This window comes from Sparus aurata, chromosome 21 (genome assembly GCF_900880675.1).
Source record: "Sparus aurata chromosome 21, fSpaAur1.1, whole genome shotgun sequence".
Lineage (NCBI taxonomy): Eukaryota > Metazoa > Chordata > Actinopteri > Spariformes > Sparidae > Sparus > Sparus aurata.
The window spans coordinates 1,315,145-1,335,468 of record NC_044207.1 but is presented as its reverse complement, the minus strand read 5'-3'; the positions used below and the strand labels follow the sequence as shown (position 1 = coordinate 1,335,468).

General features: G+C 41.4%; 1 protein-coding gene across 5 annotated transcripts in view; it reads left to right on the top strand.

Moving 5' to 3' along the window:
* The window catches only part of tox (thymocyte selection-associated high mobility group box), a 163,139-nt gene extending 143,330 nt beyond the window's left edge, over positions 1-19,809 (top strand). For all 5 annotated transcript variants that reach the window (XM_030403188.1, XM_030403187.1, XM_030403189.1 and 2 more), the window contains 2 exons: positions 16,667-16,812; positions 18,427-19,809. In XM_030403188.1, the coding sequence (XP_030259048.1) occupies positions 16,667-16,812; positions 18,427-18,463 (183 nt within the window). In that variant the 3' untranslated portion in view covers positions 18,464-19,809. The remainder of the gene's footprint in view (positions 1-16,666; positions 16,813-18,426) is intronic.
* Positions 19,810-20,324: the final 515 nt, after the last annotated feature.

Sequence of the window (20,324 nt, the reverse complement as noted above, 5' to 3'; positions counted from 1 at the left end):
AACTTTGTGTGGTAGTCATTAGAGAGAGAGAAATATTTTTTAAATCCTGCCTGAATTGTGCCATGAACTACTCTATATGATATGATGTCAATTCAAAAGATAATTTTCCAAGTCAAGAAAGTTGAAGTTTGTCATAAATCAAGTAAAATATCATGTAGTTTTGTGTTAAACACTCAGTGAACTACATCTTCTCACTCTACATAAGTCTAAAATGTTTGCCAACTCAGCACAGAAAAAGCACTAAAAAAGGTTAAAATCACAATAAAACTGTCTACATTAACAACTGCACTTATGTGAAAGGGTAGTTTGTTAGTTAGTTTTATGAGCAAGTTAATATACAGGACCAGCTCTGCAATGTTAAAGTTACAGGTTTTGGTGACTGTTCAACGAGACAGTGTGGGAGACTGGGCTGGATATTTCCTGCAAAAATGAAGGTCCATTTACACCATTAAGGAAGCGTGTCTGCCATAGACCGTATTGACATGGCGGTCATTTTCCTCTGACATCACAGGGTAGGAAGCAAAACATATACTCTAGGGAATCTGACAAGCTGTTTCCTGACTGATCAGTGACTGAAAAGACAACATTTTGTAAAGATCTAGAGGGACATCAGGCTTGTATTTAATATAAAACAACCTAATTGATAACCATTTGCTTCTGTCAGACAACTGCTAATGTTAGCATTTAATTGTTCCCAGCTAACGTTAATGTTTAATACACAGTGTTGGGAGTAACGCGTTACAAAAGTAATGCAATTACTGTAATGCATTACTTTTTGCTGTAATGCAGTAATGTAAGGAATTACAAAAAAGGGTAATATTTTACTCGGTACAAATCTCAGTAATGAGCGTTACAATGCATTTTATACCTGAAATTAAGTGGTGTGTTTTTTTAATACAAATTCGCCAACACCACGAGATTAGCAGAGGAGAAAAAAATCTACGCAAATGTTTACTACCTGTTAGTGCTAGAGAACTATTGATTGAGGAGAAGATTACTGCAGCAGCAGACAAGTTGGACACTACATTCGTGAGATGGACATACGCTCATTATTTTCAGTTTGTCAGAGACATGGATGTGAAGAACATTATAGTTAAGTGCACTTTGTGTGCGAAACCTAAAGATCTCTCTACCTCACAAAATGGCACCAGTACTTTAACGAAACATCTAGAGCGGTGCCACACTAACATGAAGCTAGTTAACAAAAAATCACAAACTGAGCACGAGAGCGGAGAGAACAGGCTCAACAGCTTTCATCAACATCAATGCCCTCAGCCCCCTCTTCATTGCTTAAAAGAGGCAACATTGTATCTTCCTATATATCAGAAAAAATCAGTGTGTATTTCAAAAACCATTCAATAAAATGTAGATGCATTATAGGAATATGTACTGTTCCTGATACATAGAGGAAGGTGGGAGATGTCCATGCATCATGCATGTTAAATCACATCTAGAGGACATAAGCTTTTAGAAAATGTATGGTGCAATCAGCTTTCCCTTATATTAATAAGAGACCAAGGTGTTGACATACAAAAAGTTTTGACACATATTGATTTCTCATGGCACTGAAACAGGTAGCGCACCCCAAATGTTTCAATTTTAACACTGCAATTCATGTTCAGCATGGCCAGCCATTTCAAAAACTGTTGTTTTCAGTGTTGTTGGTTGTGAATTTTGGTGAAAGTAACTTAAAAGTAATGCAATAGTAGTATGATGTCTTACAATTCAAAGACAGTAATATTATAATGAATTACTTTTAAATGGCAGTAACAAGTAATAAATAATGCATTACATGTTTGGAGTAACTTGCCCAACACTGTTAATCAACACACACATCTCAGACAGATAGTTTTAAGCCTGGGTGTGAAATACATGCTGTTTGCTATGAAGAGGTTGAACGTTAACATAAGTTAATGAGATATAAACATAGCAGATCTGACAGAGCCAATGTCACTGTTTGATTAGACTACATTCAGTATGTTCCACTCCCAATGTGTCAACATGTATGTTGATGTTTTAGAATTAATTCAGGCCTTCATTGTCGTATAGTGTAACACTATGAAACAGTAACGTCGGCCACATGTAGGAACTTGTTGGACTGCTAATATTAGCTTTTGTTTAATGGTTATTGCAACCTCGAAAACATTTCAGCATTCAAGCTTCCCATCCTCATGTGCAGCGCTTCTCTGGATTCAGAGGCTTGTAATTCCCAACTAAATCAATTTATTGATACACTTCTGTTTTAAAGTGTAAAAGAGATTGTTCTGAATATTGAATTTGTGAATCTTATCAAAATAGATTTCCATTAAAGTGAAACTCTCGCCAAAAAGCAACCGAGGCTTTATTTTGCGATTTAAGATGAGTCAAACCTTCGTGTAAAAGCATAATTACGACAAAAGACGCACTTTTAAGATTTACTGTAATTTGGTTTTCGGGCACGTTAATTTTGAACGGGAGTAATGGGGTCAGAGATACGATGGCATCAAAATCGCTATTTTTAGAACACTAAGAAGGCTCGACACAACATGTAACTTTGCGCCACAGATGCAGCAGCTAACGTGCGTAGTTCAAAAACCTTCTTTTTCCTAAACTCTGTACACAAACAATGTTAAACACGTTAGCTAGGAACAATCAAATGCTAATGTTTGGCTCGTCCATAGTGTACATGCATGCAGGCCATGGAATGAGAGAGAGATATGTCCCCATCAACACCATATCTCAAAAACTTTGAAAAGACATTTCAAGGTATCTTCCAGCATGTCACGCACTCACTGTCTGACACAACAAGCAGTTTATACAGTATAGGAAAGAATACAGCGTTTACCAAGCACAAGACAGATCTCAGTGAGCTCAAAGATCTGGCCCACTTTGGACTCTATCCATGTTTGGAAGCCTCTTTGCCAGTAGCAATAGAATATGCACTCCTGCATCTTGGATGAACTGAGATTCATACTTGCATCAACTACAGATGCAGCCTCTGCAAATCTGCCGCCAACAGAGGATGCATTTGAACAACATGTAGACCAAGTGTGTGACCAAAAGTGTCTGATGAACCTGACATTTGACATACCAGTATTACTTCATCGATTCAGCACAAGCTGTATGTCCACACACACACACACACACACACACACACACACACACACACACATACACACACACACACACACACACACACACTTCTCTCAACTGACTGTTCACATGTTCTTTGTTGTGCCCATGAAATTAAGTAGAAGCATTGTGAGTGGCACTATAAATATCAAATGAATTTTTTTTACCGTTATTATTACACATTTAGACTTTTTAATGATACTTTTCCAATCTTAAGCTTTGATTTACATTGAAGATATTGATTTAAATGTGTTATTGTTTCAATAAAATCATTCTATTTAAAGCCTGTGTCTCTATTGTGTTAGCGGCTTGTAATTTTAGATTAACTTGACTTTATGATGTAACACACATTCTGACTACATGGTCATGTAGTACAATCACCAGTTTTTTTCTTCTCCAAGTATGATGACCATTGGAGTGACCATTCTTAACTTATAGGCTATCATAACACCCATCACTCACTCGGAATGACCTAATTTGGCTGTTTTTAGAGAAGAGGTTGGTCTAAAGATATCTTATTTACAATAAAACTGTACTAGGTATCTCCATACAACCACTGGGTATTGTTCAACAACATCTTAGGGAATGCTGTAATAGTGTATTTGAAAGGAATTTATGATTGTTTGTTAAATGAGAGAAAAGTGAAGGAGTCCCCCTTTCCTATTACCACAAAAATGCAATTTCCGCCTAAATTACAGCTATGTTTTCAGGTTCATTTGTCAGGATTTTTTTAAGTGAATTAATGTCTGACTGACTGGTGATGTAGGACAGACACCTGGTTCATAGCTCAGCAAATATTATTAGGAAAAGAGTGAGCATTCTCAAGTGATGGGCTTTTTTGTCATCTTTCCATTATGCGCACAGGCCTAATTTGTCTTTTTTACAGATATTGGGGTAGTTCTAAATAATACCCCCCAAAACTAATTTTGCCCCAAAATAAAAGTTCACAACATCCCATTTCATTAATAGGAGACCCTAAAGATTAAAAAAAACACAGTTGTGTTTTGTTCTACCTCGGGTAGGGGTATCTCAAAAACTAAAGCCTTTTTTGAGGACTTGCTGCTAGACTATGTGGGGGATGTGTGTGTTTTAACACCCACACTTTTCCCGGTGAGAGGGTTCAACACCCACACTTTTTCTGCAGTTTTTCTGCAGTTCTGTCTAAGTCTGTGCTCGCTGCAGCTGCCTCCTCTCCCTCTCCTGTTGCTGCTTCAAACATGACACCGGCTTTGGGAATGACCGGCTGATGATTGGCTGTTCTGCCTTAAGTCCCGCCTCTCTTGCTATGTTAGATTTATTGTTCAGCTCGTGCTGATGAGGCGGGATCTACCGTAAAATACCAAAAAATAGCTGGGCGTGTATTTGTCTCAACCACTTAACAGACCAGGCGTTTATTTGGGACAGGCGTTTAATTCCCTCCTCACAAAAATCCGCGATGAAAATGTAACGAACTTCTCAAGCTCCTCTGTGAATTCTCTGGAAACGGAGAGCAACCAAAAACAATGTCTGAAACGTTCTCTGATGATTATAAACGTTGATTACTCCTGATACGTTCAGTATACAGGTCGACACCAAACCACATGATGTGTTTTATAATGTTTTTATGTGTTTACAGCTGCTAATGTATGTAACGCTGTTATTGTGATGACATATGACAGTTAAATATTTAATCTGTCTATAATAACCACATCCTGACATGTAACTGTGATTTTTGATAATCTAAGTATTAATAATAACAATCATGACAAAAAATTAACAAAGACTGCAGATCAAGATAAGAAGCTGCAACTGGCAGTGAGCAGCTCTCTTTTCTGTTAACAGTGGAGTGACATAGTCCATGACAGAACATTATAAAATATGATAATGTATAAAATAACATTTAATGGTAAAAAAAAAAGTACAGTTGCAGTAGGCTTCTATTATAAATATTATATTATATTATAATTAAATGAATCCAGACAGATGTCACATTTACATGTCAGGGTGTGGTTATTATAGACACAGATTTAATGTTTCAGTGTCATTTATCATCACCCCCCGACCCAAAATTGTTTTAAAAAAACACCACCACCACATCCATCCCCCGCACTTTTGAAAAGCTTGCTACACCTCTGATTTCAACAATTTAAAATACGAACGTCATAGTAAATAAACCCACGTTTCCACTGCTTGATGCTGTGCTCATTCGTGTCAATTATGTTTTAACGTTTAGGGGACGTGCTGTAATGAAATAAATAAAACATAATCCGGTGGTGGTGATGAAAACTACATTGAATGGCAGCCGCCATTTTGTTTTGCCCAAACGGCATCTGCGCATACATAGCGCTTCCAACGAGATCCCGTTTTTTCTCGAGTAAGCAGGAAAAGGAGAATGCAAAAATGCCACCAAAGAAAAAGATAAAACCTATTGCAGGTCAGGTATTTGAATTTTAGTAATTTATTTTGGTGCTATTTATGTTGCTACAAAAATGCTGTTTGATTTGAATGTCATATGTCATGCCACTGTGACAGTTGTTTTGCAATAAACTTTTCAGATTTGGAATTTTATTTGTTTAATTTCAGATACATTTTGAACATACATGAATATATCTGTTTATTATAACCATATCATACCACCATCAAAGGTGTTTAACACTCAATAAAATGTAACAAATAGAATAATATAAGAAAGAAATACATTTTTTTAACTGGGGAGTCGGGACCCATTGAATTTCCCAGGGACCCACTCAACTCACCACCTGTGGGTCCCGGGGACTCACTACATTAAAAACCTATCAACATCACTGTATATACATATATATATATATATATATATATATATATATATATATATATATATATATATATATATATATATATATATATACATATATATATATATATATATATATATATATATATACATATATATATATATATATATATATATACATATATATATGAAATGTATGCATATTTCCTGCAAATAATTAAAATGGGGGGAAGGATTGCCTCTGATTCTCATTTCCCATTTTATCCCCCTTTTTATGGTGCACTTTTAAATCCCTCACTCCCATAATCCCCCCCTCTCCCACATTTTGCATATTATTACAATAGAAGAGAGCAAACAAAAAGAAAAAGTGAAGGAAAGAAAGAGAGGACACAGTGACAGAGCTTTAAACTTTTTTCACTGAGTAAGAAGAGTGAGAATGATGGGGGAAGGGGGAGAGAGGAGAGAGAGAGATACAAAAGAGGCAGATGGGGTCTTTGTGAAGGAGTGAAGGAGAAGAATTTGCTCAACAATGGATGAATAGGTTAGGTGGGGGGGGGGGGGAACCAAACCACCTGCTGTCCTCTTCTTTCTCCTCTTTCACTCACAACACTCAGATTAACTTCCAATTCAGCCTCTCTCTCTCTCTCTCTCTCTTTTCTCTCTCTCTCTCACTCACACACACGCACATACACATGTACACACACTCCAGAACTCATTTTTCTCTCTTTCCATGTCTCTCTCCTCCTTCAAAGTGTCTTATGGTCTAAGACATGCTCCCCTCATTTTCCTCTTCCTCCTCCTCCTCCTCTTCCCCTGCTTCTTCCTCTCCCCTCCTGGCAGATGATAAAATTAGCCAAACACTCAAAACTCTGTAATTACTACTAATGAAACTGTGACTGATCCTCTTTTTCAATTTAGTTGCTTTCATTCATGTCCCTGTTCATCAGAAACTATTTACAGAGAAGTGCTAAAAGTTGGCTTGCTAAAACCATCAGCTTAGTCTGTGGACTCATTCATGTTGAAGGAGGATGTAAAAAAAAAATTACTGTGACAGCATCTCATGTTCAAAACTGCACAGTAACGCTGTGATGAATGCAAAGAATTTTACATTTTAACCAGTTTTGCCAACAAGTTTGACCTGTTTCATGTAGGGCGGGGTATTGGCAAAGACTTCACAATATGCATCACGATATATTGCAATACAATGCATATTGCAATATATTGTGATATTCCACATAGTTCACTGAAAATGTAGCTAAACAGAGCTGAAATACAAGTTGCTATGTTCAATCTGGGTAGTCTTGATACATCACCTTATATTGATGATACAGCGGACAAATTAGGTCAAAACTATTTAATCAAAATTTGGCATTGGCAGGTTTGCGCCGTTTCAAAAAACATGAAAATTAAGTGCATTAAAGCGAGTTTTGAGAAAAAAGTGGATTTAGCCAGAAGATTTGAATGATACAGCTCCCAGGTCCCTCCTTCTTCCTCTCTGCTGCCTGCAGCCCTGTCTTCAAAGCCCCTCACCACAGAAGAGCCTGCTGTGCACGAGGAGGCTTGTAACCACGGTAACAGATGACGCCAGATAAATAAGATGGCGCATTCAATATAACAACAACAATATAAACACTGATTGTTCTATTTCTGACCAATACAACTACATTACATTGACGAGTGCCTCATTGTGATCACTGTAGACAAACTTACCAGCTAATCATTCAGGTAATCATCATCACCATGCTGCCTTTCTGAATCATGAGTAACATTATTTCTCTAAACCAATTCCACCACTTCAGAGCGTCATGAACCCAAATGTTATTATAACTGCCCGGTCACTTGAAAGACACTTTTGCTAACCAGACGCCATAAACACAAAGCTAAACACCAGAGTTAGCATACAAGCTAACAAGCTAGATTTAGCAACAAGCTATGTAGCTCGACAGCGACATCATACGGCCATATGCACTATTGCAAAACTGTAACCCCTACCACCATAGCCTTGTGGTTAAAACACAGAATGAAATATATTTCAAGCAGTGGTCCTTACTTGTCCAGCAGAAAAGCAGCTAACTCTGCGTCGCTCTTGAGTCCTTACAAATCCTGCAGCCACCACCTCTGAAATGATGCTCCGATATTTATCCTTGTTTTCTCTCTGTCAAATTCTTTGTTTTTACACTGCTGCTCTTCATCAGTTTTCTTATTTCTTCTCTCTGACATGGGCAATGGTGGGACATTTTTCGGCACTGTTGTTGTTGTCTGTTCTCCGCCATTGTTTTGGCATAAAAGTATCTGACCAGGTAAGAGCAGGCGCTGCGCCTGCGCGGGGGAAGGCCAGTGCTGAGTATGCATGTGCACAAGAGTAATTGACACTTCTCAGACGCTCCCCTTGGCTCTGATTGGTTGTATTTAGCCGGGAGCAGTAGATTCTTGCAAATCAAATCACAGCCACTGGGTGGAGCCACAGACAGTGGATTTTTACACAGCTGACCTTAGTCTTATTCTGCTGTCAGAACATAATGACAATTTTAGCAAATATAACCAAAAAGTAGTTACAGACTACAGCTTTAAGTGTTCTTTTGTAGGTGACAGTATTCTTACTGTCCCTGAACAGACTGTCAACATCACATGAAAATAAACTGCTTGTTTTATATTCTTGTGTCACTGTCTTAACAGTGAACACAGTGAACTGAAATGTAGTATTCCTTATTGTCACTATAGTGTTGACCATACGCCTGAAGCTGGTGTTTTCATGCACATGATAGGGGCACAAATCATGACAAATAAAATGAACCACTGACACAAGAGGCAGAGCCGAATGGTACATTAGCTAGACATCCAGAGGGAACGCAACATACATTTCTCGGTGTAGCACGATGTTTCACTTGTCATCACTCGGTTCAGTTTTGTGCCCCAGTTTAAAACACACAGCAGAAACAACCAGGATGCCAGCCAGATTATTACTATTTTTAATCCATCGATGAGGACAAATGATCTTGAGGAGGTACAGCATGCAGCTTCGCCTTTCTTCAAACTGATCAACAGGGGTTCCCAACTTGTCGCACTCACAGACCACAGGATCAGAGCCCCACACTGCCACACAAGCCTGCAGCATTTAACTGGATTTCATGTGAATGTACCAAGGACATTTAATGATATCAAAATGCTGCTTCTAGCTTCTCTGACTGACTTATTCACTCTGCCGGAAATGGCACCTGGCAATTTGAGGCAACTAGCCGTACTACAAGCGAAAGTTTTGGGCTATCCACAACCCATTTAAAACATGATATTGTAGTGGACTGAGCGGACATAATTCACCATTTGGTTAGTTTCTCCTCACTGACAACAGACTGTTAGGCTATACCCCTAGTAAGCGTCAGTGAGTAACCATGGCAACAGAGAAGTACGATTACAAAGCGGTGGGTAACGATGGCAACTGAGGAGATCATAGAGTTTAGCAGTTTTCCAGCCGAAGACTTTTTAGTCTTGTGTTCAATAAACGACTGTAAAACAGTCAAAGAGAGAAGTTGTTCGCTTCCTAATTTTCAACAACTTCTTCAATTTGTTTTTTGTTTTTTCAAAATATGGATTTTTTAAAGCTGGACATCAATGCGGTATATTGCAAATATTACAATATATTGCCTGATCTATTTTTTTAGTAAAATCATAGTTTCATGTTTAAACATAGATTATAAATGTTTTTACAAGTGTTGGTGAAAGTTCTCAGTCATCCAGTTAACTGGACTTGTTTCAGTTTCTTGAAGACGTTTCACCTCTCATCCAAGAGGCATCTTCAGTTCTAACTGGAGGGAAGCTGCAGGGCTTTAAACCAAAGTGTTCCTACAGAATCGGTATGGACACTCACAGACTCTGTTGACCCAACCAGCTTTCATGTGGGTTGCTGAGGCTAGGTGAGCCCAGGTGTGAATGGCTGTTAAGCTGTCTGTGGAGAGAACTCAAGTACAGCATTGTAGGTGGGTGATTAGTGATGTGGTAGGCCACCTCCTCTGTTCAAAGACAGTCGTTCCACTTTGACATCTGGATTCTTTTACTCCTCTTTCAAACCATCTGTCTTCTCTGGTCAAAATGTTAACATTGTGTTCCTCAAAGGAATTAAGCCTCTCCTTCAGATGTAAGTGGACAGCGGAGTCTGGACTCTGGCGTTGGCCCTCCTGTGTTGTGCCATTCATTTATGGAGAGGTTGTATTGTCTCTCCAGTTTACACATCTTTGCAGTCCTGCTACACTGAACAGCATAAACTACATCACTCTGTTTATGCCTGGGTGTTTTGTCCTTAGGATGGACAAATTTCTGCCTCAGCGTGTTTCTAGGTTCAAAGTGAACCAAGATATGACTACGGTCCGTTTTTGGTAGCCACGCTTTTAAAGTGCTCCCCTGGTGTGCTTCTGTTCCTTCTCCTTCCCCTCTTTCTTTATCAGCACAGTCTCAGCCCGATGTTGATGGAGGTTCTCATTCATCCAGGTCATGGTATTGCTAACTACTGTATCGTAGGCAGCTGGACTTGTTTCAGTTTCTTGATGATGTTAAACCTCTCATCAAAGAGGCCTCTTCAGTTCTGGAAAAGTGAGGAAGTCCAGTTGCCTATGGTACAGCACTTAGGAGTTCATAGATGAATGGGATGGCTTCTGCTGGGTACAGTACAGTCTGTTTTGTCTTTTCCCAGTTTTTGCAGATATTCTACAACCATCTTTTTGTAGCTGTTGGTAGGATTTCACCTCAGAGTCTAATAGTTGTTAGTATCACTGAACAGTTTGGTGACTTTGGTGGTGTAGTCCACTGTGTTGAGCGCCACAGTGCATCTTCCTTTGTCTGCTAGCGAGATGGTGATGTTCAGGTCTCTTTTGAGTGATGCAGGGCCTTCCTTTCCTCAGTGGTGAGGGTGGAGGGGTTGCTTTTGCATTAGAAAGCGTTGATGATATCTTCACCCGTAGATGTTCTGCCTCTTGTCTGCCAACTTGTTGTTTTTGATGGCTGACTTTAGATAGATAGATAGATAGAATTACTTTAATGATCCCAGACTGGGAAATTATTTTGTTACAGCAGTAGTGGGTCAGCAAATAAAACACTTCGTACATAACGTACATTCGTAAATAATTTCCCAGTCTGGGATCATTAAAGTAATTCTATCTATCTATCTATCTATAACATAAATAGAATCCAATATAAACATAGTGTATATATACAGTGCACGGTGTGCTATAAACAATAAATAATAATATGTACAACAAAACAAAATATGCAAAATATACTATAACAATAATAATATATACAACAAAACAGTAGAGAGACCAGAGTTCTCTGTCAGGCAGAGGTGAGAGAGTTATTGTATAAAGTGATGGATTGTGGCAGGAAAGATTTCCTGTATCTGTTGCTACGACAGCGAAGCTGAAGCAGCCTTCCAGAGAGGGTGCTCCGCTGTCTGACCAGTGTGAGGTGGAGAGGGTGGAGAGGATTATCCATGATGGATAACAGTTTTTTCAGTGTCCTCCTCTCCACCACAGCCTCCAGAGTGTCCTGTTTGCAGCCAATCACAGAGCCAGCCCTCCTGATCAGTTTGTTGAGTCTGTTGGTGTCACTGGCTCCAATGCTGCTTCCCCAACAAACCACAGCAAAGAAAAGTACACTGGCCACCACAGACTGATAAAAGATCTCCAACATCTTGCTGCACACGTTGAAGGATCTCAGCTTCCTCAAGAAGTAAAGTCTGCTCATCCCCTTCTTGTACACAGCTTCAGTGTTAGATCTCCAGTCCAGTCTGTGGTTGATGGTAACACCCAGGTACTCCTCCACCGCCTCCACATCCCTTCCCAGAATGCACAGAGGTTGGAAAGCCGTCTTCCTCTTCTTCCTGAAATCTATCACCATCTCTCTGGTCTTGCTGATGTTCAGCCGCAGGTGATTCTGTCCAGTCCACTCCACAAAGTTGTCTACCAGTGCCCTGTACTCCTCCTCCTGTCCCTCACTTATACATCCAACAACAGCCGAGTCGTCAGAAAACTTTTGCAGGTGACACGACCCGATGTTGTACTGAAAGTCAGTGGTGTATAAGGTGAACAGGAAAGGAGACAGCACAGTCCCCTGTGGAGCTCCTGTATCACTAACCACCGCATCAGACAGAACACTGCCCATACGGACAAGTCAGGTAGTCAGTAATCCAGGAGATTGTCGTGTCGTCTACACCCATCACCCGCAGCTTCTCCCCCAGTAGCAGTGGCTGAATGGTGTTAAAAGCACTAGAGAAATCAAAGAATGTGATTCTCACAGTGCCTCCTCCACCATCCAGGTGCGAATGGGCTCGTTGCAGCAGGTAGATGACAGCGTCATCAACTCCCAAGTGGGGCTGGTAAGCAAATTGCAGAGGATCTAGCAGGGCTCTCACCTGCGGCCTCAGGTTGGCCAAAACCAGTCTCTCCAGCACCTTCATGACGTAAGATGTGAGGGCCACTGGTCGATAGTCATTGAGGTCTGATGGTGTCGACTTCTTTGGAACAGAAACCAGGCAGGAAGTCTTCCAAAGCACCGGTATTCTCTCCTGACCCAGGCTCAGGTTGTAGAGGTGTTGTAGGACAGGAGACAGCTGGCTGGCACATGTCTTCAGGATCCTGGGGCTGATACCGTCAGGGCCTGCAGCCTTCTGCTGGTGGAGTCTCTCCAGCTGTCTCCTAACCTGGCCTGCAGTCACAGTCATGCGGGGGAGGCTGCTGGTGGAGGATGAGGTGGAGGAGGAGGAGGAGGAGGAGAGGTGCTGCACTGCAGGGGAGTGAGGGGGGAGGGGAGGAAGCATTTGGGGCAGTGAGGGTGTGTGGGGGTCTGGGGGTGTCAGGGAGACGACAGAATGCTGTGAACTGAACCTATTGAAGAATCTGTTCAGCTCGTTTGCCCTCTCCAGGCTGCCCGATGACTGTCTGCCGCTCACCTTACACCCAGTGATCTGCTTCATACCAGTCCACACATCCCTCACATTGTTCTGCTGGAGTTTGGCCTCCAGCTTCCTCCTGTAGGCGTCTTTACAGGCCCTCAGCATATCCCTGAGATCATGCTGCACTCTCCTCAGTTCTTCCCTGTCCCCAGACCTGAACGCCCTCTTCTTCTTGTTAAGAAGAGTTTTCAGGTCATTGGTGATCCACGGCTTATTATTAGGGAAGCAGTGTACAGTCCGGGTTGGCATGGTGGTGTGTTCACAGAACCTGATGTATTCTGTGATGCAGTCGGTCATGCTGTTAAGATCCTCTCCATGTGGCTCAACAAGTGCATCCCAGTCTGTCGACTCAAAGCAGTCCTGTAGTGCGTCAGCAGCCTCATGAGTCCACCTCCTCACGCTCCTAGTGTGGACATGCTGCCGCTGAACAAGGGGGATATACTTAGGGGTCAGCAGAACCAGGTTGTGGTCAGATCTTCCAAGAGGGGGGAGGGCTGTGGGACTGTATGCATCCTTAGCATTTGCATACAACAGATCCAGTGTGTTACAGTCTCTGGTGGGGCAGTCAACATACTGGTGAAATGTTGGGAGGGTTTTGTCCAGTGAGACATGATTAAAATCCCCAGTGATGACAATAAATGCGTTAGGATGCTGTGTCTGTATCTGGGCAACAGCGGAGTGGATGACGTCACAGGCCAGCGCTGCATTAGCTGAAGGAGGAACGTACACACCGATAATGATGGCGGACGTGAATTCCCGGGGAAAATAATAAGGCCTCATCCCCACAGTCAACAGTTCAATGTCTGGGGTACAGAGACATTCCTTCACGTGAACATGTCCGGGATTACACCACCTCTCACTCACGTACAGTGCAATCCCTCCTCCTTTCTTCTTTCCGCTGCTTGACACGTCCCTGTCCGCCCGAACAGTGCTGAAGCCGGGAATCGCCACGCTGTGGTCCGGGATGTGCGAGTGAAACCATGTCTCCGTGAAACACAACACACTGCACTCAGGATATTCCCTCTGAGCCTTTATCAGCGCGGCAAACTCGTCCGTCTTGTTCCCCAGAGACCTCACGTTTCCCATGACGATCGCCGGTACAACCGGCACAGCAACTTTGTTGCTATGAGATCTACTACCAGTATCTGCTTAGGAGTTACCTCAAAGTTGTTCACCCACTTCTCTTGTAATCTCTCAGATGTGCTGTCTTGATGTCCTTACTCCTCCAGGTCAGAGCATCTGTTGAGTTGCTTTAACGTGTCTGTATTGCCAGATGTTTCCATGTCTGTCATTTCTCACCTCAGTGTGTTGGGATGGCTGTGCCTTCTCAACAAACTTCAAGACGTTTTCCAGGACTGTCCTTGGTAAATTCTTCTCAGTGACGTTAGTTCCTCAAAGTATGACACTTTTAAATTTGGCAAATTAAAAGTACACGATCTATTAGCAGTTCCTGTTTCCAGCACATGTGGATGTACAGACAACTATCACTGGATTACTTTTTTATAATAACTCTTATAACTCACTAGTGGATTCATGGACATTTATTTGCAGGGGGACATAATGATGTAATAATTAGAGATGCACCGATCAGGATTTTTGGGGCCGATCACCGATCACCAAAAGCAGTATCTGCCGATCCCGATATTGCCGATCACCGATCACAGCGTCAAATCCATAAATTCCTCTTTATTGTTGTCTTGTGTAACTTTCATATATTTAATTAATGATTCTTCTTACACAACATTGACATTGTATTATTAAGTATAAAAATTAGGAGATAAGAAAGTATCATGAATTGACCACCGTTTTATTGCAGGCTGAGGCAATGTGCAATATTTCACACTCTAGAGACTCTCTTAGAGACAACTTGGACTCAGCTTACATAGAGCAACTGTAGCTTACTAGTGGGAATGCATGCAGTCAGGGTGGGAATTTTGTCATTTTAGGAGCATGTCCATTTGGCCTTCACTTTTTTTTTCAGGGGCACCAAGGCCACGTGACAGGGCACAAAGGCCACTGAGTAAAATGTGTTGATTTACCTTTTAGACTGATACCATAACATCCTAATTTATAATAAGACATGGATTGTGTATTAAAACATTTTCCAATACCAAAATCCAACCAAAAATTAAAGTTACATTAGAAAGTAGTTTTTGTTAAGTATAGGGTTAGGGTGAGGTGGTTTTTAGTGTTATTGAATATTTCTCCCAATATAAATTCCCCCAAATTATGGCAAAGCACATTTTTTCCAAACAAAAAATTGTAGAATAACCAGCAGGAGACCACTGATGTGTGGAGTGATTTTGGTGACACTACACTCTGAACAATAGTGAAGTTATTGAATTTTTTGTAGTTTCTCTTTTCGGTGTTGCACTTTGTGGACGGTCCCTGCGCCCTCGTCTCACAGCCGGCTGACCATACAGACCAGAGTTAATGTCCAGACGCTCTTTTTGATTAACATACGGTTGTAGCTCGTTGTCTACCTTACTACGGTAGGAAAGAGCCGTCGTTTGTGTTTTAACAAGGTTTCACTTATGAGTTATTGATCCGGGAAGTTCGAATCTGTGAATATATTTCCAAATTTACCGGACTAAATCCTACCACATAAGTCAGTTACGTATCATGTCAAAACCGGCTGCGCTCGCTTGCTGTGCTGTAAACTTGTCGTTCTTCTGTTTTGAGACACTGCTGCTGTTTGAGAGGCTTTCACATGAGATCATCGTGATGACGAGACTCCACCTGCGCGAACCGCGGACTCACCGAAGTTACTGTGAGTGACTACTGTGCACTCAGGTGGCTGTAATTCAGGGCAAGCTTGCTACGCTGACCGGGCCAGGGGCACAGAGGCCACTGTGGCCGTACGATGAGTCTTTTTTCACAGGGCATCAAGGCCAAAGTGCGGGGCAACGGCGGCCATGAAATTCCCTCCCTGCATGCAGTTAATGCACTGTCTTTATACTTAAACGTCATCTGATCGGCCTGACGTGATCTATTTTGAGAACCCCGATCAAAACCGATAGGGGCATTATCGGCCGATTGCAATCAGTTGCCGATCGATCGGTGCATCTCTAGTAATAATGTCAACTTTTAAGTCACACCGAATATTATTGTAAATGTGTTGTGTCAGTGTGGACATAGGAGAAGTGTGATTTTTAAAGCAAATTTTGGCAATCACTATGGATTTAAAAGTGCTTTTACTGCATCCATGAGCTACTGCTTCATCTCCAACTGTTGACCCAGCTGGGAAACAAGTCAATCAGCGGGTCAAAGGGACGTCTTAAAATTTTGCCTCTTTAGTACAAAACCCAAAGACTCTTCAGTTACTGCCATAAATAACATAGAACAGCATTAAACCCATACATTAAGAAGCTGGGACCAGCAAATGTTGAAACATGACTTAAATAATTAATCGATTAGCAACATAGGTATACTAACAAACAGGGGCGAAAATCCCATTTCATAGTTGGGGGGGACAATAAACAGTAAAATTTTAGAGAACTAATGAATTAATCTACTTAATGTTTTAGCTATATTGCTGAGGCCACTTACTCAGAGATTTTTACCCTCTATTTTGGGAAAAAAATGGGACAATCAAACTTCCACGAAATTGATTTTACTTTGCTTCCACCACCCCCTGTATTGATAGGACACACAAAATCGTGCCACTGCAATAGCATTGCTCAGCTGGTATCCAGCTGGAATATTATTTGTCTGGATTTGAACAGCTTATGATAGCAAAGTACACCTCTGTATGTGGCGTGCAAACTTTTTTCATTTCCATGATACTTTTCTTACTGTAATCGGGTTTTGTTACACTCTGCATACATGACATGTACTGAAGACATTTTCTTCACTACTTCCAGGGCTACCCCCCCTCTCTCCAGTCTGACTACCAGCAGATAGGAGGTGGAGCAATGATGTCACCATCAATGGACTACCACCAGCATGGACGACACACACCGGGCCACCACCTCTCCTTGGACTGGAGCACTGATTACCATGGCAACGGGTAGATATTAGCATGCAGCTGTTGCAGGTTTAAAAAATATATAAAAAATCTCATGTTTGCTGGTTAGCTGTATAGGTGTACCTCAGGACATTGTAACATCACTCTAGGGCAGTACTTCTCAAATAGTGGAGCACACGTGAGGTGTCGGGGGGGGGGGGGGGGGGGGGGGGGGGGCGTGAGGCAGGGCGGGACACATAGTGTCCGCTGCGTTATATCCGCCACGCCAGCGGAGCTGATAGGTTTCTCCCACAGATACGCAGGACTTCTATTTCTGGCGGATGCCGGAGCACGACGCAGCATTTCAGCTGAATTTAGCACCGAGCAGACAGAAAGTCAAGCGCCGAAATAACAAACAACATCCGGTTACTTTTCAAAATAAAACACTCCGTGCACACAAATCTCAAAAAGAGACAAACACAAGCTCTTTTGCTGATTCTTCGGTCGGGAAAACTTTGTGTTGTTGTTTTTAATAACACAGACCTATAACTACGGTCGCAATGATTATGTGATTATCGCGGGAACTCCTCAGCCTCGTGACGAATTTCCACTGGATAAGTGTCTGCTGCACTGCAGCTCCGGATCGGAGCTGTAACGCAGCGGACACATATCCAGTGGAAATTCGGGGTTAATTTCCAGCAGGTCTGCTGCGCTGCGTATCTGCTCCGTCCCAGCTCCGGCAGTCCGGAGCCCTCCGGAACAGATACGCAGGACTTATAAATCAGGCGGATGCCGGAGCACGACGCAGCAATTCAGCTGAATTTTGCACCAAGCAGACAGGAAATCAAGCGCTGAAATAACAATACAACATCCGGTTATTTTTCAAAATAAAACACTCCGTGTTGACACCAGCACACAAATATAAAAAAAGAGACAAACACAAGCTCTTCTGCCTATCCTTCGGTCGGGAACTATGGAGCAGAAAATATGACGATGCCTACATAGCCCTTGGGTTTACCGTGAACACGGTCGGAGATGAGGAAAGACTTGTTTATGCCTAAAAACTCTGGCAGCGGACAGCATGAAATCATTTTGATAATCAGGTGATTGTATGCAGAATGCTGCAACTCATACAGTGGTTTATACAGACACATAAATAAATAATTAAATATTATCAGTTTCTCAACAGTATTTCAATCTAGGGGGGGCATGACAAAAAATAATTAAGAACCACTGCTCCAGGTTGTGGTCACAGGTGTAACAGAGCATTACATTTAAGGGCATTTATCAGACGCTTCTGTCCAATGCGACTTAGAGTAATTCATACATTCATACACTGATGGTGGTTGCTGCCATGCAAGGTGCTGACTAGCACATCAGGAGCAGTTTGGGGTTCAGTATCTTGCCCAAGGACACCTCGACATGCAGACAAGGGGAATCGAACTAGCGACCTTCCAATAACAAGACGCTGGTTCTACCCCTGAGCACATACTTTATCCGACCTAACCCAAACACACGTATCAGCAGCACTGGCTGAAACATGTTTTTATGGTCTTGCTATGAACTGTCCCTTTTAATATAAGCCCCATATGTATTAAAACAATGGGACAGATGCGTGAACCACTAAATTCGTTGGTTAATATGGCCTCACTTTTTGTTTCTCCTGTCTTCCTGCAGAGGTCTTCAGAGGGATAAACATCTCTATCTGAGCTAATCTCAGGACCCTGACACCAAACATCAGCTAAGCCCATCTACTGCCACCATGGAACCTCTCTACACCAAGGCCAGCCTACTCCAACCTCAATCCCCTGAGACCACCTACATTTGAATAGAGTTCAGCACTTCAAACTAGAGCCCGAGCTGTAAAATAAGGGGACATTTCTCTGTATTAATAATATGTCTCATATACTTGACAACAGGACAGTGTTAAGAACAGGAAGAAGAAATACTTTCTTCCAGCTCCTGCATGTCCCTTGGCTTCGCTGACATCTACTATTGGCTGTGTTTTTTGTACTTATCCTTTACAGCATGAGACGTGCTGTAATATGATTAGAAAATGTGTATAGCAGTGAGGAGAGGCGGACAAGTCCTCTGCTGTGATAGGTGTATATGCTCCAACCTCTCTCAGAGAGGTATTTTTCGTCTAGTTTCCTGTCTGCTCTAAAAAGTTTGTATGTAGTTCCTCATTTTTTAAAGATGGTGTTTACCATCAGGTCCAAATGGCAATGAAGAGCGACTGTACATTACTGTAATGTAATTGTTTGAGCTGTGGATTTAAAGCCAATTAAATTTGTTTTGTTTTGTTTTTTGGACCTGGTAGTTGCTGTATCTTCTAACAGCCAAAGTCAAGAGAACACAGTACACAAACAAAGGGTTGATAACCAAATGATACACACAATTGCTGAATTCTTTGTGCTGAATTCAGCTAAAGACAAATAAGAGAACGAGTGAGGTGGTGTTGCCTTTTTAACCAGGCACCAGCTGTAAATAATTGTGTATGATTAAAGGACTGTAATTGTTCTCTGGCAGTAAAGCTCAGATCAGCAGGGTAGAAATTCAGTGTATTTTAGTCGTGGAAATAATGAAATGTCAAACAATTCTTTGTTAGAAAAAAAGGAATGAAAATGTACACCTTTGTATGATGACAGCTCCTCCTCCTGGCATATGTCTGTTGATAATTGATTTGGATCTAAATTGTGCGTGTGTGAAGTGTTGATGAGAAAGCAGAGTGGTTGATGGGTTGCATGGTCTCTTTTGTCATCTCTCTTTCTCTGAACACAGGCTATTTAAGAAACTATAACTGTTGCTGGGTTGGCTGTGTTGTAATGTTGTTTTTTTTTCTTCGGTTTTTTTAATCAAATCAAGTGTTTTTTTAGTGTTAATGATGATGATGATGAGAGACATATCTCTCACTGTCAATCTCTTTGTATTAATGTGATTGTTGGCAGATGAAAGGACTCCGGGAAACAACAACCATGAAGATTTTCTTATTTTTAGATTTTAATAATGTGTTTGAGAATAAAGTCAGTGCTGCATTGATGTGCAGTCATTAATCCAAAACCTGCCTCTTTAATGCTGTTTATTTCTGAACAGTGTGTGACATTACTTTCATTAACTGAACTTCATGATGTATACCTTTACCACTCCTGTGACACAGCACACTTTTTGTTTCCTGTCCTTTGCATTTATCCAAAGTAGCTGAGCTGTAATAACAAAACAAATGTGTTTGAAGTCTCTGAAGAAATGTGTTTTTCTAACCTCTCCTAGCTCACATCGCATCTCGTCAAAATGGTTCTTAACGTAAACTTCATTACAGCACATTACATTTAGCCACACAAGTCATCGGGCAGTTTTAAAGGTGGAAATGTCAGTCAGATTGACTCACTGGGGTGTGAGGAAGAAATTACAGGAGCCCTTTGAACTCCAGACCTTAAATGGTGATTCCTGTCTGTCTCCTATCCCCTTAATCAAAGGACACAATTTGATCACTATGTTAAATGTGATCAAACTGATGATCATACATACTGATGATCCCCCCCCCTTTTGTCTTCCTATTCTTTAAACCTGCCATTTTG